We start from the raw sequence: 24420 nt of genomic DNA on the forward strand, positions 1-24420 counted from the left end.
CCATTGTGTGTCTGTGTGAATGCCAGCCTCAAGCTTCTTTTTTACATACACATAAAATTGTCACTTTTTTTAAAATCTTTATTTTTTTTTATTTTATTTTTTTTTACTAAACTCCACCAACATTTATAAAGGTGCACATACAATCCTTTTGGACTGCAAGCTCTGACACCCAAGCCCGAGATGTCTTGCGCAGGATGTGCACTGAACTCAATGGATGGGAAGACATGGCAGAGCAGTAGCTTTTGCGAACCCCACTCTATCCTCTTGATGATTAAATCAACTGCCGTTCTCTTCACCTGAACTCACTCTGCATTCTGCTTCCAACCTGCTCTTTTACAATGGTGCTTATTGTACCCAAAAGCCTTTAATTCAGGAAGTGTGTTTCTGAAGTAGTCTTCATTTGGACATAGCGCCATTGATGTAAATCTAACATTTTGCTAACAGTAGAGTGAAGAGCAATAGTTAAACTTTAACCCCCCCCACCACTCTTTAATAGATTGCAAGTGTACACCTCACCAACAATAGATTTTTCCCTATGGTTTGGAGAGTGATACTCAGCTTGGCATCATTGTAAACTAATTGCTTGTTTTGTTGCTTTGTCCTGGGCTGCTCTATTGAAATCTAAGTAAGAGTCACTATCACAAAGGCTGTCCTGTCATGCGTCTCTCGCAGCTATGCTAAATCTACTCCATGTATTGACGGCTCCATGCAGATTAATTCATGCTCCTTTCTTACTGCACGCTTTTCCTCTGTTTTGCGCTGTAGAGCTGCTCATTGCCAGATTGGGCTTTTCCAAAGTATTCTACCCTCTTCCTTACTGAAGGTTTCCACCGTTTCCAAGCCATCAGAATAAACTTTGAAACAATTATTTGATCCATTGCTTCCTGTGAGATCTCAAGGAGGTGATGGGGTTGGGTGGCTGTTTTTTACAAAGCTTTTTCACACATTGTTAAATGAGTGCCCATTTTAGGGAATGGCCTTAATTATTTGCCTCCTCCTTTAACCCTAGTTGTGCCAGTAAGTCAACTGCATATTGTGTTCTGTACCCAGACAGACTGTTACTCCAAATTTGTATAATGACTATTGTATAAAAGCACTTCTACTGGTGTGGCACTGCTAGCGTTAAATGCTGCAATATCAAAAAGCCACTGCAAAGTCAAAAACGTGAAACAGGTTTGGAAATAAGTGTTTGTTTTTTTAGCAAGATAAAATAATTTAGGGATTGGGCAGTTATTGTCTTCAGTTCTGCCTCTGACTGAAATTGGTATGGCAGTGTAGACTGCATATTCTGCAGGACCCCCCCATCTGCTTAACCTAAATACTGGCTTGCATCTAAGCCCAGGCTGACTCCTCTAGGAAGTCCTCCCACAGTCTGACTCCTCTCTGATTTTAGCTCATATGCTTGCTGGTGGACGAAGGATGGCCTTGGGCTTTCTCTCCCCCTCCCATTTTCCTCCCTCTCCTCCCGTTCTTTTTCTAAGCCTTGGTGTTGCCTGTCTGCGCTGGCCTTGTGGGGTTGTCAGCAATCCTGTTTGATGCACTGCACCCTCTATTGTTTGTTCAGTGTTTAGAATCTCCAGTGGGGAAGAGGAAAAGAAGCTTGGCTGTTAGTTCTTCTCAGGACCCATCTTTCTCAGGATTAAACCAGGTCTGAAACCACAACCGCCTCTTAATACTCCCCCAAATTCTGTTGACCTTTTTTCTTTTTTTTTTACAACTTTTTTAAACTTTTTTTTAAAAACCATTTTAGAAGCAGTACTACTACTTTTTATTTCATTGATTTGGTCAATATTTTATGACCACTGTATTGGCATTAAACCAGACACACATGCTAAACAGATCTAGAGATTAACACCAAATCTAGATTGCAGGGATCTGAGAGTAGGTGGATAAAGGACATGGTGACTAGTAGCGGAGATGCTGTTGAATTTTCTGGATTATGATTTTATTTTTTTTGAAGGGAGACGCTCTCCTCTCATTTGAAGTGGTCACGGTGCTCATTGATATTTTGGATGCTTTTCCATTTCCTTGGAGCTGCTTCACTGAGTTTTTCGTGCCTGCTATACACAAGATTATTTTATCTTCTTGGTTTCCCAAATGATTATCGCCTTCTGGGTTTTAGAATACTCAACCAAGGCAAATATCAGTCACTAACCCTTATGACTAGTGTGTCCATTTCAAGTGACCGTGCTGGCCAAAACGAGCCGAAATTGAGGTGAGATCACGGCAATTTTTCAAGTTCCTAAAGATTTTCTGTCTGCTCAGTACAACTGTAGCTACTTGGTTTATATGACTTGCACCTTGGCATTACAGAGAAGGGATAACTGGGCCATGTGGCTGTGAAAACTGCTGTGGTGATTGCCAGTTGCTCTGGAACAGAGGCCTATGTGGCAGCATTCGAGCTGGTCTGAACCAGCTGCTTGTTAAGAGACTGCTGCTGACTTCACAGGCTGCCTAGCCTGGCCAACTGTTGGCCAGAAGCCAGAGGCACAATGAGCAGAAAAAAAGGAGTGTTTGGAAATACTGGGCCTGAAAACCCCGAATGAGGACCTGCACGGCAGATGGGTGTGGTTAGGTTATGCGTGCTCGCAGACCTACAGTTCAACATCAAGTTGGAAGGGAACTAGACTGTGCTTGAAGGCTAATTACTAGTATGGCTTTGCATAACCAGAACCCTCAGTCAGAAAATGATGCATACTTTGACTTAGCTTTAAAAGTATCTAGATTTGTGCTACTTTGTTTCACAGTTTGGTTTGTTAGGATGGGCCTGTTGAGTCAATATGGTTGTTTTTAAGATTAATGTTTCAGTATGTTGACGCACATTGTTCCAGTAGGAACCAAAAATCCAAGAAATCGTAGTGACTCGGCATGTTAGAGCTGAAACCAACATGTATGTATTTTAAAGGTAATTGGCCTTTGAGATGACCTAAGTATTTTTTGCCAGGTAACTGATCCCCCCCGTTTACAATTGATGTTGTAGCAGTATGCTAACATCTATTTTCCTTCAATATTAGTGAATGGAGAAAATGGGAAGCATTTGGTCAGAACAGGTCACTTTTTTGTGAAAAGTAAAAAGGTTGTGTATTTGGACCACATTTTTGATTGTTCAAATTATGAAACTAACTTTCAGCAATCCTTTGACTGTGCGCATTGTTCGTGCATGTTCTGTAGGCTTAATAGTTGACCGATGTCTTGCCAGATAGCAGCTTACTTCAATTTAAAGCATTCTTGGTTTACTGTTTCAACGATGTAGGTTTAATGGAAGCTCCCATGCTTTTGTTCTGTGAAAGCTGGAATATGCTATTTAGGGTAGTCACTCACTCCCCTTGCTACATTGTGTATTTATCGACTCTCAAATGTTCCATTCTGCCTGCAATAAACCTCCTATTGAACTAAAGCAAAAGGCACACGTTAATGAATAACGTGGGAAAGTGAATGTTAGTTTGCAGCAAGTGGACGCTTGCGTGTGGCACTGCCTTTTCTCCCGACCAGACTTCAGATGGAAGCGTCCAAATAAAGTTTTACGGTTGGCGTAGCTATTTGTCTTCACAACAGGAAATGTTTGAATCCTTGGCTAAGCCAAGCAAGCAGAGGCATGGCTGAGGGGATCCGTTTCAATACGACTGCAGCCGTCAGTCAGTGCTGCCTCAGTGAAACACTTCTGTTGGACGAGGCATTTTCTCAGGGACTGCAACCTGCAGTTGTGCGTGGGTAGTAGAGTGGAGTAGTATGGCAGGCAGTCCACAAATTTAGATGTCATTCCGATCCAAGACAGACTTTGAAGGCCGACGCGTTCAACAACCTTAGAGGGCTGTTAATATGCAGGGAGAAACATTCGAGTTTCCTGCAGAAATTCCATTTGCCTCTGACTTTGACCCCTGGGTGTTTTCCTGATCCTGCCGTCACATGGCCAGCATTGTTTTCATAGATGACAATGAGGGGCCTTGAGAATGGCTGCTTCTCTAGTCAAATGGTACACCAGGCAAAGCAGGAAGTTGGAAGAATAGACCCATGGTCTTTCTCAGCTCCAGCCTCCAATTTTGTCAACCGCTCCTCTGAATCAGGACAACTTTAAAATGTGTTTTAAAAAAAAAAACAATTCTCTCCCCCCCTCCTTTTACAGTTGTTCCTCATTGACTTTGGTCTGGCCAAAAAATACCGGGACAACCGGACCCGACAGCACATACCCTACAGAGAAGACAAAAATCTCACAGGCACAGCTCGCTATGCCAGCATCAACGCACATCTGGGAATCGAGCAGAGGTAAGAGCAGTTCAGCACCCACTAATATATTTCAGCCTTCACCGGATGTTCTCTAATCCTTCCTCGTTTGTACGCTTATAGGCCACAGTGGCTAGGTTCCTAGGACTTAATATGTTGGTTAATGGGTCTCTTTCCCCACTTATATCGGTATCCACTCATTTTTTTGTTGTTGTTGTGGCGTGAAGGCGCTTTTGTTTGTTCCTGCTGAGGCTGCAGAGTGGCTCTCGAAGGACTTGTCCTCATGATGGCCAAGCTGCTCCCATGGTCACTCTAGAATCTAGCTGCCACCAACGGCTGCACTTCCCATTGACCCAGATTACCAGTTTTGACCAATGGGGCCATGTAATTTAGCCAGATCAATCTTGCTCCCCTTATCCACCATTGCTCTGTATTGAGCTGGAATGTAAGCAATTAAGTCCGACTGGAGATGTGGTGTTTTCCCCCTACTTTATCTTTTGACATACCATTATGGCATATGTCCGCAACCTAAGCTTGCAGCAATTTTTATAAGACTTGATTCATTGCTAAAATTGTATTTCGTGATAAGATGATAGTTTAACATGGTTAGAAATTCTATTGTTCCCTTGTTTTAACAAGCTTTTTGTGGATGCTCATTTTCATGTCATTTTAAGCATTCAGTTGGGATATGAAAAAACACAAATCATGTGGCTGCTTCACTGAGCCGTACTCCAAAAAACAAATTTGTGAAGGAGAAAAGGATTGCCTCCTGTTAAAGAACTATAACAGGATAGACACCCCACCCTCTTGGCATCTCGTAATTCAACTAGACCAGTAAAATGGTGTCAGTGGTCTGGAAGTTGGTACAGTCTTGTACAGATCGGCCGTTACAAAAGGCCTTGAGATGAATGTGAAATGTGTTGCGCTTGAACCAACCGAGATGTATTACCTTTGCACATGTACTGAATGCCAAATGTCTTTCTTTCCAGTCGCCGAGATGACATGGAGTCGCTAGGATACGTCCTGATGTATTTCAACAGAACCAGCCTGCCCTGGCAGGGACTAAAGGTAGGCCAGGCAGGTACTCTAGGGCCCCCTGTCCACTAAATAGGTGGTTAATATTTCATTCACTCGCCACAGCTTTTCCTCCCCCTGCTACTAGGCTTTTTTTCTCTTACGTTTTTTCCCCCCAGCTGTCTCATAACATCAATTCCAGCCGCTTTACCATTTTCATGACTTCACATTGGATTCATTTTTTACTCTAGCTGAATGGTTTATATAGTTTTGTCCTCTGACAACTTCAGGGAATCAATTTAACATTGTGTGATGTGCCTCGTACATTGCAGGGTAGCTTATTAGCGAGTCTTACTAGTAGATTATCCCTAACTTTCCATTCAAGTTGTAGTGTTCCTTGAGGTTAGCTACTTCCCAAAGGTTCAGCTAGCTACCTTATTTTTAAATTCATATATCCTGCAGAGAAATGGGGTGCCTCGAATGTACAGTTTTATGCACCTTCGCCCTTTCTGACGTGGCAAAAATCTGTGAGTGCAATTTACAACGAACAGGGTTAAATGGGGGAACACGAGGTCTGTGCTTTGTCTAATTTACATAGAACAGCAGTACTAGTGCTTGAAACTCAAGTCCTCGGCAAGGTGTTAGAAAAGTATTCATACTGCTTGACTTTTTACATTTTGGTTCAGCTTTTTTATTTTTTATTTAACCTTTATTCAACTTGGCAAGTCAGTTAAGAACAGTCTTATTTACAATGACGGCCAAACTCGGACGATGCTGGGCCAATTGTGCGCCGCCCTATGGGACTCCCAATCACGGCCGGATGTAATGCAGCCTGGATTCGAACCAGGGACTGCAGTGACGCCTTTTGCGCTGAGATGCAGTGCTTTAGACCGCTGCGCCACTCGGGAGCCTCCAATTTAAAATGAAAATGTTTTTTTGTCACTGGCCTACATACAATACCCCATAATGTAAAAGTTTTTAGAAATTTGAACAAATTACACTGAACAAAAATATGAACGCAACATGTAAAGTGTTGGTCCATGTTTCATGAGCTGAAATAAAACATCCCAAATGTTCCATATGCACAAAAATATTATTTTGTGCACAAATGTGTTTATTCCTGTTAGTGAGCAGTTCTCCTTTGCCAAGATAATCCATCCACCTGACAGGTGTGGCATATCAAGAAGTTGATTAAACAGCATGATCATTACACAGGTGCACCTTGTGCTGGGGACAATTAAAGGCCACACAACACAGTGCCACAGATATCTCAAGTTGAGGGAGCATGAAATTGGCATGCTAACTGCAGGACTGTCCACCAGAGTTGTTGCCAGAGAATTTCATCTACATTTCTCTACCATAAGCCACCTCCATTGTTTTAGAGAATTTGTCACTACTTCCAAACAGCCTCACAATTGCAGACCACGTGTAACCATGCCAGCCCAGGACCTCTATCTGGCTTCTTCACCTGCGGGAGCATCTGAGACCAGCCACCCGGACAGCTGATGAAACTGAGGAGTATTTCTGTCTGCAATAAAGCCATTTTTGTGGGGGGGGAAAATCATTCTGATTAGCTGGGCCTAGCTCCCAAGTGGGTGCCCCTGCCCAGTCATGTGAAATCCATAGATAAAGGCCCAATTTATTTCAATTGACTGATTTCCTTATGAACTCTAGCTCAGTAAAATTGTTGCGTTTTGTATTTTTGTTCAGTATAACAAAAAGCTGAAGTGTCTTGGGTCAATAAGTATTCAACCCCTTTGTTATGGCAAGCCTAAATAAGTTAAGGAGTAAAAATGTGCTTAGCAAGTTACATGGACTCTTTCTGTGTGCAATAAGTGTTTAGCATGATTTGTGAATGACTACCTAATCTCTGTACCCCACACATACAATCATCTGTAAGGTCCCTCTGTCGAGCAGTGAATTTCAAACACAGATTCAACCACCAAGACCAGGGAGGTTTTCCAATGCGTTGGAAGAAGGGCACCTATTGGTAGATGAAAACAAAGTGTTATGTTTTGGGCAAATCCAATACAACACATTGAGTGACACACTCCATATTTTCAAGTATACTGGTGTTGCATCATGTTATGGGTATGCTTGTAATAAGGACTGTGGATAAGAAAAGGAATGGAGCTAAGCACAGGCAAAATCCTAGAGGAGAACCTGGATTAGTTGCTTTCCATCACAGGGAGATTAATTATCTTTTCTGCAGGACAATAATCTAAAGCACAAGGTCAAATCTACACTGGAGTTGCTTAAAAAGAAGGCAGTGGAGTGGCCAAGTTAGTTTGGACTTAAATCTACTTAAATCTATGGTAAGACCTGAAACGGTTGTCCAGCAATGATCAACAACTAATTTGACAGAGCTTAACGAATAATGGGCAAATGTACAATCCAGGTGTGGAAAGCCCTTAGAGATCTATCCAGAAAGACTCCGCTGTAATCGCTGCCAAAGGTGCTTTTGCAAAGTATTGACTCCGAGGTTTGAATACTTATGTAAATGGGATTTCTGTATTTAATTTCTAATAAATTAGCAAATTAACTTGTTCACCTTGTCATTATTGGGTATTGTGTGTAGATGGGTGAGATATATATTTTGAGTTCAGGCTGTAACACAACTTACCTGGTAGAATGAGGGTTAATAAAAACAAAATGTAGCATAAGTCAAGGGGTATGAATACTTTCTGAAATGCCTACAGCACCAAGCCTTTCTTTACATGCATACAGACCCAATTGCCCGGCCTAGCGAGATAGACTAGGTTGTGAAACACCTTGTGTACACACATTTGACCCGTGAGTAGTCTAGTACAGAGTAACACAACTTTCTCTAATGACCCAATATTTCCCTCAGGTGGCTCTTTCAGTGCTATAAATCACATCAGGCCAAGCAAATTCCTTATTCTGTTACGTTGTTTATAGGCCACTGATCTCACCGGGGGTGAAGGAAAACTGCAAAGGGTAGTGTTAAACTGTGGTGCACAACATTTTCATTTCTCGCCCACATGTTCCACAGGCTGCCACAAAGAAACAGAAGTACGAGAAGATTAGCGAGAAGAAGATGTCGACTCCAGTCGAGGTGTTGTGTAAGGTGAGTGTGTGAAACCATAGAAGCGTGTTTCCCAAACTCGATCCTCGGAGACCCCAAGGGGTGCATGTTCTTGGTTTTTGCCCTAGCGCTACACAGCTGATTCAAATGATCAACTAATCATCAAGCTTTTGATCACTTCAATCAGCTGTGTAAAGGGATTCCACTGTGTTAAATTGATGAACTCCGTGACACGCCGTGCCGCTATTTTTAGTCAGGGTCACAGGGACCGAAAGGTAGATGCTTACGATGGAAGTCGAGAGATTACGGGAGTTTGAGTGGCCTCGTCAGCCAGTGAAGTATGTGCCTTGTAAACGGTTGAAGGCTGTCTCATAGTGTACAAGAGCAGAGATGGTGGCTGGAGGTGCTAATCTAATCCCGTCTTTAAATAGTGGCTGTTATGCATAGCCTTGGAACTGAAAGCATAGTGGCCATTGGTCATTAAAATACTTAAGTAGCTGGCTGAGAGTGTATGCTCAAGCCTTGCATTAGGCTGTGGAGTAACTTGTGTAACCTCACAATCACTTTTTTCCTGTCAGTAATTGCCCTTATTTTACCAAGACGCGTCTTAAAGAAATGTAATAGGCGCTGACTGTCATTGTAATGTATAATAACCAAAACAGTTGAAAAATGGATAAGTAGGTAACATTCGATCTCCGACACTTGTTTTCAGGGTTTTCCCGCAGAGTTTGCCATGTACCTGAACTACTGCCGTGGGCTGCGGTTTGAGGAGGCGCCTGACTACATGTACCTGCGTCAGCTGTTCCGCATTCTCTTCAGGTGCTCGTCATTTCTCAACCTCTTACCTCTGTCCCCAAAGGAGCTGAACTGCACACCAAGTCCTGATTTTTTTTTTCTTCTCAGTGTTGACACACAATGCAGAACGACGTGTTAATAAGTTTGTACTAATGTTAATAGTGAAGTGTTCTTTTTTAAACAAGAATGTGAAAGGACAAACAGCTATAGGCCTAATGTTTTGCATGTAGTCTGTCTGCTTTCATGTATGTTAAGGCTGAAAACAAATTCAGCCTAAAGAGTAAAGAGGGATTTTAATAAAGCAGAGCTCAGTGTGACAATGTCTGAACATGCTTGTGTTTGTCCAGGACCCTGAACCACCAGTACGACTACACGTTTGACTGGACAATGCTGAAGCAGAAAGCAGCACAGCAGGCCGCGTCCTCAGGGGGACAGGGGCAACAGGCACAAACCCCTACAGGCAAGCAAACTGACAAACCCAAGAGTAACATGAAAGGTTAGTAGCAAAAAGCCAAGCGACGTTTGGAGTGCAAAAATGGAGACACCAATTGCTTTCATTTTCATTCCCCCTTCAAAGTGGTAAAAAAAAAAGTGGATTTGGAACATTCTCTCCCACCAGATTAATGAGAGAAAAAAAAGTGTTAGTTCGAGGAGGCCCCCAAAAGATAGAGAAATTCAATTGGTCTGTCTTGCAGATGCAAAGACGTCCTTGGGAAATTTGACTACTAACTTTGTACCCAAATGTCTTTATTCTTCTCTGGGACAAAGGGGTGGCTTTATCATCTTCTTTGGATGTTAAAATCATAGTGATTTCGCTCTTTTGAATTAACCCCTTCTCTAAATGGGATGTACGATTCACTCTTTCTCGCAATCATTGTTCCTGGATCTAACACTTGTTAATCTTAATTTGAATGCTCTAAAATACTTGGATGAGCAGGAGTGAGATTCTAACCACATACTAATAAAGGTTTCATACATGTTGGTGCAATGGTTAATAAATTGCTGTCTGTTTTCATGTGTAATTTAGTGCTCATGTGATGTGACTCTTGAATGCCCTCTTTTAATTCCAGTCGCCCCCCTCCCTCTCGTAGAGGGTATCCCGGGTGCCCAGGGTTGATGGTGGAGGAGTCAAACCAATTTTTCAAAAAACCTGAAGCTGTTTTCATCAGGTGACGACTAGGATTTCCACAGGGATTAGGCTATAGCCCATTTAGATTTGTAATCTCTGGCATGAAATTGCAGGGCGGCCTTGTTGGATACCAGCCACCTGACCTGTATTATATTTAGTAGTAAAAGGCACGTTTACTACAAGTCAATGCCAACCCCCTATTACTTAAAACCACCACAAATAATATCTGTCGCATTGGCTTCATCAGACCTCACTGCTCCGCACACACCATGCGTTTATCCACACACTGCATGGAGGACTCTAATGAAGCCCTCCCTCCGTTCCATGTGTATTAGTCCATGTGTGCCAGCTTGGTTCAGACGGCTTAGGCAGGGCTGAATTAAGTCCTCAATACACAATGGGAATCATTTGAGCTATGTGGATTAAGTATTTATTATTAGACCAAAAAATGTTTTTGGGGGTTGAGTGCAGGGTAATTGGAGAGGGGGAAAAAAGGCCCGATGTATGTTGGTGACGTGACACGGATGGCGCCCCTGAGAGGGCTCAGTGTATCAGTCCTGCTCTTCCCCAGCACGCTAGCCCCTCTGACTTAGCAGAGAGGCTACCATTTTGTGTGACGTATTGTTGGTCAAATCCTGTCCCAAACAAGGCTTTCCAGTGGCTTAGATTTGCTGATGGTTATAGTTTTTCTTGTATGAGATGCTTTCTCCATGATGTCAGGCAAATCCTCTTCTGCCCCAATCAGGGCACAACTAATGACAGTGCTCGGTCTCCGCTCTGCCGAGAAGAGCTTTGAAATCCGTTAAATATGAAATCAAAGCAGGAGGACACTCTGTCTGCCCTCCTTTCTCTTCCCCTCTCTTTCAAGGCACATCCTGCATGATGGCAGTGAACAAGTGCTGTGAAGAGGCTAGTTTATAAATAGGATTTGCTGATGACGTGGTATTGGTCTAATCCTTTGTGCACTATGTCTGTTTTAGTATGTGGACTCCATGCGCACAGTTGAGCGCTGCTTATGTGCCTTCCCTGCAGGGGTGGAGAGATCAAAGTTTTCCCTACGTAACTGATTTTATTTTTTTTAAAGGACCTTTTGTTAACGGGACCCCCTGCTCACAAGCAAAGCTATAAAATATATAAAAGGACATCTCTTTCTAGGTCTGGTGACGATGGTTATTTGTTCTCTGCTACTCTCTGTCCCTTTAAGATAACACTACCAGTGAAGGGTGCCGAGTAGCCACATCCAGGAATTTAAATAGCCAAGCTCTGGCGTATTGGAGCTTGAAAGAACTTGCTGGTTTCTTGGATACCAATTTGACTTGGCCACTCTGTTAGCCTTGTAACAATGGAAACCTTGTTAATGCGAGTTTGCGTTTCAGCCCTCTATTGCTCAATTGCCTCGTATTATATGATAGTTGTTTAGAGCCAACCACGTTGATATAATCAGGCAAACGCAAGTAGCTAACGCTCATAGCATACTCCATTAACCCAGGCCTTTACTCTTTAAAACATTGATCATCACATGGTCATTTAGTGTCTGTGTAGGGCCTAAATGTCATCGTCATGTTGCTGGGAAGTCTCCTAAAGGATATTTGCTGTATTAGAAGAGGCTTGTTCTATTAATAGCTCGCATATGGAGAATTGAGCTGCCCTTTCACCCCTGAGTGTGACTGGTCTGTTACATCAGCTGGCCCCTCCACTCCAACGAAACGAAATACGGACACTTGAAACGGCAGGGACCTCCTCCTTCATATCCGTATATTTTATTTTATCATCGAGCCAATGACTCCCATTGACATCAAATAAGCAAAAGCTCCATTACTTTTGCTTATTTCTCCGGCGGATTGATCCTCTGATGCCTCTCTGAACACACTCCCATGTAATGCCTGCAGCAAAACTGCACCTTTCCTTTGAATCCTACCACATCGGAGAGAATTGCTGTAGCAGGAGGTGACTCAGGAGCGTTCGTGTCAAATTCTTCTCATATCACGCAGATCTGATGAGATCATGTCCAGACTTGAGCTGCAGTTATCTAAACCCACTCGGTGAGTCTCGGAACGCATCATCAAGGTGTGAAGGCTTGCTCGAGGAAGACAAAAGATTGCCAAAGCCCATGAGAAAGATTGAGGAATCCTCATACATCTTAGTGTTACCCAATCCTGTTCTGCCCATGTTCCTCTCCTTTGGATTGGCGCCTCTAAAGGCCAGCTGCTGAGCTGCATGGGTGTGGCTATGGAGATGGAATACATGTCATTGGGTAATGGCTGTCTGTAAAGATTACTTCTCACTGCATTGAAGCATGATGGGAGGTTGACTCTCACAGGCAGGACACATCCCCGTTTGTCTTTTTAGAAGTGTTTTTGTTATCTCGGTTGAACTACGCCCTTTAAAAATAGATTTATTCATAAGACTCATTGTTTCCTTATGTGCTTTCCACTCGTCTTTCTGTCTATACCCACTCCTGGTACACTACACTGCTGCTGTTGTCTCCTGTACTAGTTGTGAACCTCTTAAGGTGGTGGTGAATGTCTTCATTACAGGAGGCTCAGAGTAAATGTTTGATTCCCCCTCTCAGGCACTCTGCAGCAGTGGGTCCGAGCTTGCTGCAGAGCGGGACTGATGACTGGGCACTTTTTTTATTACAGGGCTGGAAAACTGCCGTGATTTACTTGGCCTTGTTGATAGCAGTCGCTCAACCCTTTTTTGATAAAGATAACCCGTTCTATTTGATGTGTAACCTATGGCCTCTGTCTCTTTGTCTGTCTCTCTCTCTTCTCGTTTCTCTTGCAGGTTTCTGAGCAGTAAGACAAAGAAATGAAGACGAGTGGCCGTAGCAGGATTTGCCTTCCAATCACATCCCGGCATCCAGGATCAAATTCACCAGAACCTGCCAGGCATTGTGGGCAACCCTTTTTTCCTGTTAAAGAACTTTCGTTCCATATACTATATATGTAATTGCTCTATATAGATAAAATGCTCTGCATATATCTATATATTGGTATGTATATACTATATCCACATAGAAAGCCGGCTTGGTATGGAATTTTACGAAGCTGTAGCCTTCTCTATTGTCCTGTCCCTGAAGATTATTTTTTTTGTGTGTTTCTTCAAAACTGAAAATAAGACATGGTTGGCTCACTGCGGATGTTATTGTGCACATGCCAATACTTTCCCCTTGATACTTTCTCCCTCTGAGAGCTGCTGCTCGGGTGCCTGCCTCACCTCATGGCCCCCTGTCAGAGCAGCTTTGTCCCCATTCCCTCAGTCACCGAGCGTGGCACGATGACCCAGACACACGTCAGTCAGATTGAACATTTGAAACGACAATTTTCTCTTCCTTATTCAACTTTTCCCCCTCATTTTCAAGCAAAATGAAAGATGTAAACGGAAACTGTTTTCTTTGTTATGAATGAATCCTGGGTATTTACTAAGCAAACATTGGATTTATTTAGTTTCTTTTCATAAAAAGGGTAATTAAGATTCTGCCTGCTGATATGTGCTAGAAGAGCTTCAAATGTGAAGATGAAAACAATTCTAGTGACTACTAGGTTTCTCTTTAGAACGCTGCGTTAACTATATTGTACTTGGTATTCTGAAGTCTCAAACAATGAATAAAAAAGATAAATTCCACAAAAGCATATTCATTATAAATTAGGCACCACTTGACTAAACCTGTTTGGAAATTGCTTATAAACAAAATTACGCATCAATTATTTTATTTTTGGAGATGTTGATGTCAATCGACAAATGTCATTTTTTCCCTCCATTTTTTTTATTCATTGAGTTGCTATGATGGATGGCATCAATGTTCTGTTTTTTGAGACAAATCTCACACCACCCACCCTTCCGTTATCATTTTTATATACATACATATATATATATACTTTTTTTTAAAGAATCAGATAACCAACTTTTTTTTTTCTTCTCAGTTTTATGGAGTTGTCTTTCCCTGTATTGAATTGATCATTTTGGGGAAAGGGTGTTTTTGTTTCTTCCTGCGATGAAGCAGATCCTCTTGTAAAATATTCTCTCTCTGCAACTAAACTTCGCTGCTGCTTAGAGTAGCGACCTTTTCCTCATTTTCGTTCCTTTTTTTATTGCAAAGAAAGTTTTGGAGGGTTTCATTTCTGTATACTTTGAGTCGTGTGAGGGAAGAATAATTTGGATTTCTCTCAGCCTTTAGTCAAGACAGATGCACACTAGTAACTGTTTCTCCCCCTCCCTATTACTCCCCCTGACCCAGCTTTAGCTATTTTACAGCTGGGCATTCTATAAAAGTGTAATTTATTCCCTTTAGCATGTCAGAATAAATTTAAATGACTTGTCAGAATAAATTTAAATGACTTGTCAGAATCACTGTCCCAGTCTATGTAATTTGAAGAAAACAACACATAGACTTCTGCCTTAGGCCCAGATGATGGGGGGGACACTACAATTTGACTTTCCATTTGCTTGTCTTTACACATTTACGTGTTGACTACCACACAACCCTAGTATTGTGAGAATTTAAAACTTGAGACATCAGCAGGATTGGGGATAGATAAAAAGGAAAGACACAAGGGATTTGTCTAAAGGTATGATCACTTGAGGCAAAGGTTCCACATTTGTGGAAATGGTCTAAAAAGGTATTGCTGTAACCTAGAAAAAGCAGTTCCTGTGAAATATTGTTGGGGTGGTGGGTAGTTGTAGGTGCCTGTGGTGGTGTTTTGAAGAAAAGATCTTCCCGGATTTATATCTGTAAATATTAAAATGGATTAAAATAGCTGTCGTGGAAAATTGTTTATCTACAACTCATAAAACAAAGAAGAATCGGGGCTGGAAGCAAGTCTTCAGTATGGGACTCTCTTCCTCAATCTATACAATAGTAAAAAGTGTCAAAGGGTTAGTCGAACAACCGAGAAGCGCTGGGAGAGCTACACAATGGGTTTAGGGACAAAGTGCAATGCAACAGAAGGTATAGATAGGCTACCCCCACCCCCTTACATAATGGAAATTGGAGATTCCAAGTAAAAATAGATGTCTGTGTGAAACTACCTCCCCTTCCTCTGCTGAACAACATTATTGGAGTGTTTGCATTGTTCTGTAGGGTCTGTCAGTGTAGTCATTCCTCTGGCAATCCTGCTCTGGCAATCCTGCTTGGCCACTTCGTCAACAGGAAAATAACTTGCAAAGCTGGCAAGACAATAAGTAGCAAAAGTGAGGTGCTCTATATTTTTCAAAGATGATATGTCCTTCCATGGCACACAGGACAATATATTATATCCCCTAGTGTATTTTTGGATAAGTGACTTGCATTTATTTTTGTTTGAATGGTACCTAACTGCACTGGGTTATCCTGAGAGTCCTAAAAGGGGCCTTGTGTGGTCAGGGATTTGTCAACCATGACACACTATACACCAGACTGCTGAGAGCCAAGTCATTCTCCAGGCAAGGAGGACAGGACAGCACAAGGGTTGCAGCAGGGTGAATAAGGCCTGGTTGTCCTTTCATCTGTTGTGAGGTCGACACACGTGGAAAGCAGCTGTTTGCAGAGAAAGAGGGAGGCCCCAGACATCCCTCTAGGCGGACAAAAGGGGCCAAAGGGACGGCCATGTCTGGAGTAAAGAAACGCCTGTCGCAAAGGTGACTATGTAAGCGAGGTCAATAGAAATGGTAGGTCAAACTCAATCTCACAAATTGTATCTGAAGTCATTGGTGACATTTTAGAAGGCGAAAGAACACATACATACCCCTATTTCAAAATGTTCAATTGAACCATTATTCACCCACTCCCTAGTGTTTTGTAAAGTGGAGTATTTGGAAAAACAGAGTATTCAGAAGAAACAGCCCGATTAAGAAATCCCATTCATGATCATCTTCTCTTAAGATTCATTCACCATCTCAGTAATAGAGGATCTATAACTACCTAGGTGCCTCTTCATAAAAGGCTCAGAGCAGAGGAGTGGCCTCTACATAGGCAGATCGAGTGAGTGGTGGTGAGGTGTCACGTGCTGATCTGGCTTCGTTCCTCCCTCTCTTCCTGCCACCTACCAGGGCTGCTACTGCAGTGTAATGTAATCCCATTGCCATACTAAACCCTACCTCTCTTTGGCCTTGTCCTACCTTATCCATTTGCTCCCACTACAGACCAAGCAGGCACTAATGCTCACAACCCAAGGCATACAGATGCATGTGGGCACTAGAAAGGAATTAGAGAACCCTTGTATAATGCTGGGAGGTGCTATTGAGGGCAAGGTACAGTGTGAGGTGTTGAAAGCCTGCTCCCTTGACAAGATTATAATTGAGTAGCAGCACCACCACACCGCATTTCATAGTCATGTTAATTGAGGAAAACTATCTTTTCTTATCCTAATCCTAGTAAGGTAATGTTGTAATGTTTGCCCCCATCTTGTACACCATCAGCCTCTGTGAATACATGATTGAAGAGTGAAGACATAATATGGAGCAGATCCCCAAGGATTTACAAGCCTTCAATTCTTTATGAAGTGTCTGCAGTGTATTCAGAACCTGATTTCTGACCCCGTTTCAGCGTTCCAAATGGGAGGGCGATCTTTAGGACAAAATGTAACCTTTTAAACAAGGACACGTTGTATCTCAGGTGCTGATTGGCCATTCGATATTCACCCGTTGTTACAGGTTGTAAAAATAAATGTGCGGAATGAATTTATCATAAATGACTGTGATGCTCTTGACAACGTCGAAATGCGGCTACATTTACAGGAGCATATTCAGCTGGGCGTATCGATGGATCGTTGCATATATAATTGTTTATGGATTCAATCGTGAAACTGCGTGTGTTCTGTGAAACAAAAACGTTATTATCTGCGTTGTGAACCTTGTACTATATGACAGAGACCGCGCCCCAATGTGGCGTCCTTGTGAAACTGCCCGAGAGCTCGAACAAAAGTATCACATTTCTATCTGTCGTGTCCCTACGTCAACCTATAGGCAGAACATAAAACATATGCGTTACATTTTGACTTCACAAGGCTACAGAAAAGTATATTAGTAAACACAGATACATATGCCCCCTCTCATAAACCCACCCCATCCATCATGTGCAGATGTTTTTGCTGAGTCTCTCAGTCAGCCCAATGATCAATAGCATTTAAAATATATATTTTTTATAGTTTCTCAATTACGTTGTTTGATGTTGACGATATAGTTCAGTTCCTATGCATAGAGGAACCCGAAAATGCTTGCCTCACCTCATTTTCCAGTGTATAGCGTTCCAATAGCTATTTATTTCAGGCTACCTACCATTAGATATTTATTTCAGGCTGTGTAGCTTACCTGCTAAATTAATGTGAATGGATTTTGTCATTAAAATAACCCCCATGTATAGTAACAACAATGTTGCATTCTCTATGGCCCACTTAATAGGTAAACTTTTCCTGCTACAAAACCAATCCTGGCTTTATTTTTAACACCGCTCATTTGCTTGCTGTTCTGAAGCAGCAAAACACCTCATATTGTATTTTTCACCAAGCTGTGTAGTATAAGACACATTTGTGTGGCCTGTATTGTCTTTTTCACTGATTTTCTTTGTAGGCTTCCTTTGTGGGTGTCCTTGTCGGACCTAGGTACTGTATAATCTTACATTAAGTATAAAGTGGGTCATATACAGCAGGTAGCCTAGTGGTTAGAGCATTGGGCCAGTAACCAAAATGTTGAGATTCCACCTCAATCTGACTGGTGCTGTCTTGTGTATATGTATGCACTGTACTATATAGTGCAGTATGTACTGTTTCTGAACATTTGGTCATACAACAAGACAACATGATCAGAAAAGCACAAGATTCCCAGAGTAAGTAAACATACAAGATCTGCTCAAAAGTGCCCATGGAACAAGTAGAGCCAGAATGACACAGAAGTCCCATCCATGGTTTCAGGTGGCTGTGGGGAGTCACTTCCTATGCTGGATCCTTCCCGCGCGACGGTAGGTATTATTCACTCCTTATGCCACGGCCCAAACAGCCATTCCCCTCCTTCCCTGAACGCTGTACTGTAATCTGTCACACAATACCGGGAGCAACTGATACCCATGATCCTGCACCTGGCCCAACACATGTCTGACTGCATGAGGGGGCACCGGGGTTCTCACTTTCACACCTAGCGGAGAAGGGAAGCGGCCTGTCGGCCTGGCAAAGTGCTGGGCAAACACTACGGTTTTACTTGTGACTCAGATAAGGGGTTGAGCTGGGCCGCACCCAACTCAAGGTGTGTTGCTGTCGGCTTAATCAGCAGGTAAGGGAAGTGTGCGTGCGCGTGTGTGAGAACTCAGGTGCCTCTGCACGCCATTTACGGCTAAGTGTGCCGCTCCCTTCCTGTGAGTCATCATCACATGAAGTTTCAGCGGCAGATTCCCTCCAAGCCTATGGAATTTGCATCTAACATGTCGTCGCACATACCACCCCCTACCCCAGACATTAAGAAGGTATGAGGAGGAGCAGATAAACCAGACCACCTTGATCAGATAGCATGTAATTGTGAAACGGTTCAAGTTATCACCCTTAAAATTACCAGGCCACATCTTAAAGGGTGTATGTTTATTGTATTTGAATTCTCATTCATTGGAGGACACATGCTAAACTACCTTTCATAGGTTACTTTATAATCGTTTTAAAGTAAAGTCTTAACTACTTCCTTTATGTGTCTGTTAACGGTTGAAGTATTTAGTCATTTGATGCTGGTCAATTCATAGTCATAAAGTTGTCAACATCTATCTTGAATACAGCATTTCATCTCCACAGCAAGTATAACCCTGTCTCAGATTCATACACCCACCCACACCCACAGACATTCTTACAGAAAAGCCATTGAAGTCAAAAGTCAACAGATTTGAAGTATGAACGTGTTTATTTACTGCTGGGAAGTACATTACAAATAGCCTTCTCTTTGTCGCCTCTGAGTCACAGAAGGTTGGTGGCACCTTCATTGGGGAGAACAGGCTAGTTGTAATGGCTGGAGCGTAATAAGTGGAATGGTATCAAATACATCAAACACATGATTTCCATGTGTTTGATGCCATTCCATTTGCTCCCTTCCAGCCATCATTATGAGCTTGTCCTCCACTCAGCAGCCTCCACTGCTCTGAGTGGATTCCAGTGGGCAAGTAGAGCCAAACGTGACCAAGCACTTACAGCCTAGACAGCCCAGTAGTGCCTTGTGTGTGAGTGAGTGTGTGTGTGGGGGCCCTGAGGAGTTTCCAGATAACCTTGCAGGGAGTGAGTGTTAAAGGGGCAGCCTCTCTCACTCTAACTCTCGCTCACTGCCTGCCTCCCTACTCCTATGCTGTGTTTTTTACTTTCCCTCGCTCTCTGCCATGAAGACCCTCTTACACGTGACTGCAGGGAGGCTTGAGTAGAGCAAGGGAACATTTTACCATGGTGGCGCTCCTGTCTTTCTTATGCCAGGCGGTAGAAAGCTTCTCAGATCTATGCAGCCCATACTGTGTTCTACGTCTAGTAGACTCTCAATGGAGGGATAGATTTTATTGTGTAGCGAAGCTCTTATGAATGTGAGGATCTATCCATCTTCCGACCTACATTGATATGAGTCACTGTACATGTGCTTCCTGCATGCCTGAAGGGGGGAGTTTGTACAGCGGCAGTTTCTGGAGCTTAAAAGAAAAAATACATTCCCAGAGATTTTGAAAATAAATCTCTGTTATAAGTGAGTTCATGTCTAAAGCACTTTCGTCTCCCCTTTCCTGTTCCTCAAATAAAGGTTCCTATGCCTTCGTTTTACAGATCCTATTAACATTGTACAGTCGCCTGCCTGTAGTCATATGAACTTTGTCCAAGTTACCTGTTTGAATACATTGATATATACAAAAGTGATTTTGGCTTTTCCCCCAAAGGTGATCTATTTGTCTGAAAACTTCCACATTCTTTCAACTACCCGTCTTGTAATGTACACGGAACACCCCGTTTGTGGTACACACTCCCTATTTTGTTGAAGATGGCTGTACAAAGGTGCACACAATCACTCATATACATTTCCTCTGTATGTGTAAATGCTACTCCTACCATATGTGAACTGAAATATGTTAAATCCCTGAAATATTCATCTGCTATGATTGTAGGCTAATCTGATGTAGCACATGTAGGATGATGGCCTATTCTACTTTGATACCGAAGTTACTTTTTCGTAGTAGGTTAGGAGAACTTAAGGAGCAGGTTGGGAGAATTAACGTAGGTTAAGGCAAAAATGCTCTCCTAACCTGCTACGAAAATCACTTTGTATCAAAGTGGTGTGAGAAGAGGGTTTCTACCAGTAGCATATGTAAGGAGGTGGCTCAACTCTGACCCCTTGTGGTGAAGATTTTGACAAGCAAGTTGTGGTGTTGATATATCTACATATACTGTAGAGGGCACTGTTTTCATATTTGGCAGTAGTGTCCACAATGAGATTTGGGTCATTCAAGCAAGTTTCAACGATACTCACCATTGTAGTGTAACAAGAAAGATGAATGACTGAGACAGACATGTTGGAAATGTTGACATTTATTGACAGTTAAAAAGAATCCACGTGGCACATTTGATATGAAAAAGTTATATTATAGCTAATAGGAAATTATATGAGTTTATAAAGGTTCTCTGACATAGTGAAATTCATATCAAAAGGTAAAGACACATTTACATAAGAGTATTTATCCAGGCCAGGCCTTACATCAAGATATAAAATACTGTAGCATTCGTTCTATCTTACTTCATTGTCCTTCCCCGTGCTTATCATTTTCCCGACATTACATCACACGTCTGTGAAAACATATCACGAGCAGATCATATTACTATCCCAGATCCATGTAGTCAAGCCCCACCCCCAAGAACAGTATTTCCAGGAATCCCCCTTGTGATTGCCCAAGGGATTCCTGGGAAAACTGGACCCCGGGAGCGAGGAAAGGGCCAGGGTAATGCAGTAAATGCACTCAGGAGGAGGTGGTGAATTAAAGCATGGAAAACACACCAGTAACTACGGTCTTTACTGGACGATACGGCTGTATGGAGCAGAGGTAAACATCATGGGTGGAGCGATGATATGGCATCTCAGATATGTGGCCAGACCTGGGAGAGAGAGAGAGAGGCTGGGAGTGGCAGCACCAGTCACGGGGGCCCTCCATTCCTAATATCCTGAACATAGATCTCCATTAGAAGACCATCCATAATAAGGCAGAGCGATAGAGACATGGGCCACCACTCAGACTGCCCACCCGTTGTAGCTGCGCCCTCCTTCCCGAGCTACAGTGCTTCATCTCAGACTCCCAATTGACCAGAGATGCAGCACTGCACCTGGGGCCTGAGGACCAAGCAATAGACCTACACGGTAAAACATCAATGCCAGTGTTCTGGCAGGCCCACCCAGATTTACCTTACCTGTCTTCTCTTCACATCACTATAGGATAGTTCTGACTAAGAAAGTTGGAGTTAGGCAAGAAACCAAAGAGTTTCTAAGACCCCAGTGCAGACTGACCTGTGGGTAAGAAGAGCAATGGAGGATTCTTTAGAGCGTTCAACGAACAGCATGAACCACACATAAGTACATTGTGACAGCTGTCTGTCTATACAGTCCCATTCCAGTAGGAAACTGTAAGAGGGAGGTACCATAAAGACTGAGGCTTGCTGTATATTGGGGGAATGAATGTGTGGGCTGTAAACGTTATGTTGGAGAACAGGAAATGACTTTGACCCCTGCCTGCCTGCATATTTAAATGTTGCTCCTTCCTGTCCCTGTGCCCTCAGCTCCTCACTCCCACTGACATTCCTCCCTGTTCCCACAACCCTAATCCCTGCAATCCCACTGACATTCCCAAATTCCCACACCCCTAATCCCTACATGGGGATTGGAGTACTTGGGGTGTTTTGGAATGCGTTTGACACTGATTTTTGAGGAGCTTCAGCCATGTTGGATTGTGGCCACAGAGTTTTAATCAGCAGCACGCTGTTGAGAGAGATGCTGCCATCATGACAGCAGGGGTGTGGGCCGTTCTCCTGTTCCAGCACGTTCTTCTCACAGCGACCACAGAGGGGGTAGGGTGCCAGGAGCATCGCCCAAACTAAACCCTTAACTGCAGGACACCCAGCCGCAGAGCAAACAAACAATTAAGTCCCAAATGGTACCCTATTCCCCATATAGTGCACTACTTTTGACCAGAGCCCTATGGGCCCATAGGGCTCTGGTCAAAAGTAGTGCACTACATAGGGAATAGGGTGCCAATTGGGACAAATCCCAGGAGCTCCCTCTCTCCCTCTGCTCTCAGCAAACTTCCTCTACGCTTCATATTACACCCAGGATTCCTCCATCAGCCTTGCCTCTCATCCCCGTGGCTATGAAATCTCTCACTAGATCACTGCTACTGTACTGGAGCTTCCATAAAAATTATCTAACTCATTCCACATACCATTAGCCTTGCTCTCACTCCTGCCCACATCAGGCCTCATGCACCACAAGGAGGCTTGAGAAGGAGGTGAAGGAGGGAGGATGAGAAGGAGGAGGAAGAGGAAGGAGATGGAAGAGAAGGAGGAGAGGTTGGGGGGAAGGAGGAGGAAGAGGAAGGAGACGGAAGAGAAGGAGGAGAGGTTGGGGGGAAGGAGGAGGAAGAGGAAGGAAACGGAAGAGAAGGAGGAGAGGTTGGGGGGGAGGAGGAGGAAGAGGAAGGAGATGGAAGAGAAGGAGGAGAGGTTGGGGGGAAGGGGGAGGAAACTCCCATGGAGCGCTGACACTTCATCTGATTTATATACAGTAATTATTGAATGTTTGTGCTAGGCTGATAGCTACAAATCGGAGTCAACGAAACACACAATTGAATCAGAGTAAAGAAGACACTATCAGCTCGTTCTGTCATGGGGAAGTGATGTTGTTGCGGGTCACTGGTGACAGTAAGGTTTCAGACAAATTACCTTGGATCTGATACACAGCGTTCCCCTCAGTGTCTGACTTTCGGCCAATTTAGACTGGCGGGCTGACTGTGCCCTTGAACAGTGTCTCTATCTGGCACGTTTCAGTGTGTGGACATGGACACCGCAGTGCATTACACAGCAACCAGACACTATGCTGAGCTCATATAAACACCTGTGACTGAGTGCTCAGTGTTTACCCTCAACCCAGGAAGAGGGATGGTGTAATCACACAATTGTTGCACAGGTCTGAGGGATTGCATAGGGGCCACTCACAGGGATACACCAGACTGTAGCCTACATGAAAACATTTTTTATTCTCTTTCATTTCTGAGAAGTTACATCAGTTGTCAATCACAGCCGTCATTTCTGACCCCTGAGGAGGTTTAGGCAGATAATTGGGCTGAGATAACGGAGCTGACATCATGTGATACTCACCTATTGGTTACAGTGTATGTGCTGCTCTTTGGTTCAGTCTGAAACAGGAAAAGACAGAGAGAAGAGAACAGTTAAACACCAGTCCCAGAAGACAGACAGCAGATCCACAAGGCTTCACACAGACACACAGGAACAGGACAGTCAATAGCATGGGCTCGTGGATAGTTGTGTCTAACTCTGTTTGGCTAAGGTATGGCCTGCAGAGATAGCTTAGTGATGACGACATAGATATAGAGAGATGCTCGGAGTTGTTCTCACAGTCCAAACTAAAGTGTCCAAAAGCTATAATAAATATTTAGGAGTACAATAAATCTCCTGTAATCTAATTAAAGGAGTTTTCAATTTATTCCAAAGAGAGAAAGCAACAACAACAAAAAAAGAATCCTAAAATAAAAATAAGAAACAACATGAGAAATCCGCAGCAGTTTTGAGCTATCTCCAAGGAGCTTTAGGTTGTCTCAAACCTCTCTCCTGGAGCCTCCCCGCGGCCCTTATAAGGAATTCTGAGCCAATTTTATTTTGGGATAAATGGAAAATGTAGCTGTACTTTGGTAAACATTCACTCTTTCGGGGTCTTTCAGGCTCTTGCAGGCAGGCGGTGATCATGGAAGCAGATAGTCTGTCACTGCTCTCAGCGTGCCCGCCCCTCCCCCACATCCCTCTCTCTTCCTCGTTCTCTCGCTCTCGCCGGCTGGCTGCATACATTCCCTTTTCTAGTCACAGCCTGCTGCTGGCTGACTTAAAAGGGAAAAGTGAGCCAAGGTGGAGAAGCCAGTAAAACCCTAGCGCAGTCACAAAGAAGGACTGCCATTTTGTCTAAATAATGTGTTGGGAACCTACTAGAGACTATAGTGAGGCATTACAGCAGTCAGGGTGTTGGT

At 43.2% G+C, this 24420-nt stretch overlaps 1 protein-coding gene across 6 annotated transcripts in view; it reads left to right on the forward strand.

Annotated features, from left to right (window-relative positions):
• The window catches only part of csnk1a1 (casein kinase 1, alpha 1), a 34973-nt gene extending 20008 nt beyond the window's left edge, over positions 1 to 14965 (forward strand). The window contains exons 5-12 of one of the 6 annotated variants that reach the window (XR_003871864.1): positions 1565 to 1648; positions 4124 to 4263; positions 5211 to 5289; positions 8249 to 8323; positions 8994 to 9100; positions 9424 to 9572; positions 10147 to 10245; positions 12993 to 14965. Coding sequence is in view for 3 of the 6 variants with exons in the window: in XM_029733794.1 (XP_029589654.1) it covers positions 1565 to 1648; positions 4124 to 4263; positions 5211 to 5289; positions 8249 to 8323; positions 8994 to 9100; positions 9424 to 9572; positions 12993 to 13000 (642 nt within the window). In the remaining 3 variants the exon portion in view is untranslated. Of the gene's footprint in view, positions 1 to 1564; positions 1649 to 4123; positions 4264 to 5210; positions 5290 to 8248; positions 8324 to 8993; positions 9101 to 9423; positions 9702 to 10146; positions 10246 to 12992 lie in introns of those variants that run through there. The other 5 variants (XR_003871869.1, XR_003871871.1, XM_029733794.1 and 2 more) reach the window with 5 other exon arrangements.
• The last annotated feature ends 9455 nt before the right edge of the window (positions 14966 to 24420 follow it).

The sequence above is a fragment of the Salmo trutta genome, chromosome 3 (genome assembly GCF_901001165.1).
Source record: "Salmo trutta chromosome 3, fSalTru1.1, whole genome shotgun sequence".
Taxonomy (NCBI): domain Eukaryota; kingdom Metazoa; phylum Chordata; class Actinopteri; order Salmoniformes; family Salmonidae; genus Salmo; species Salmo trutta.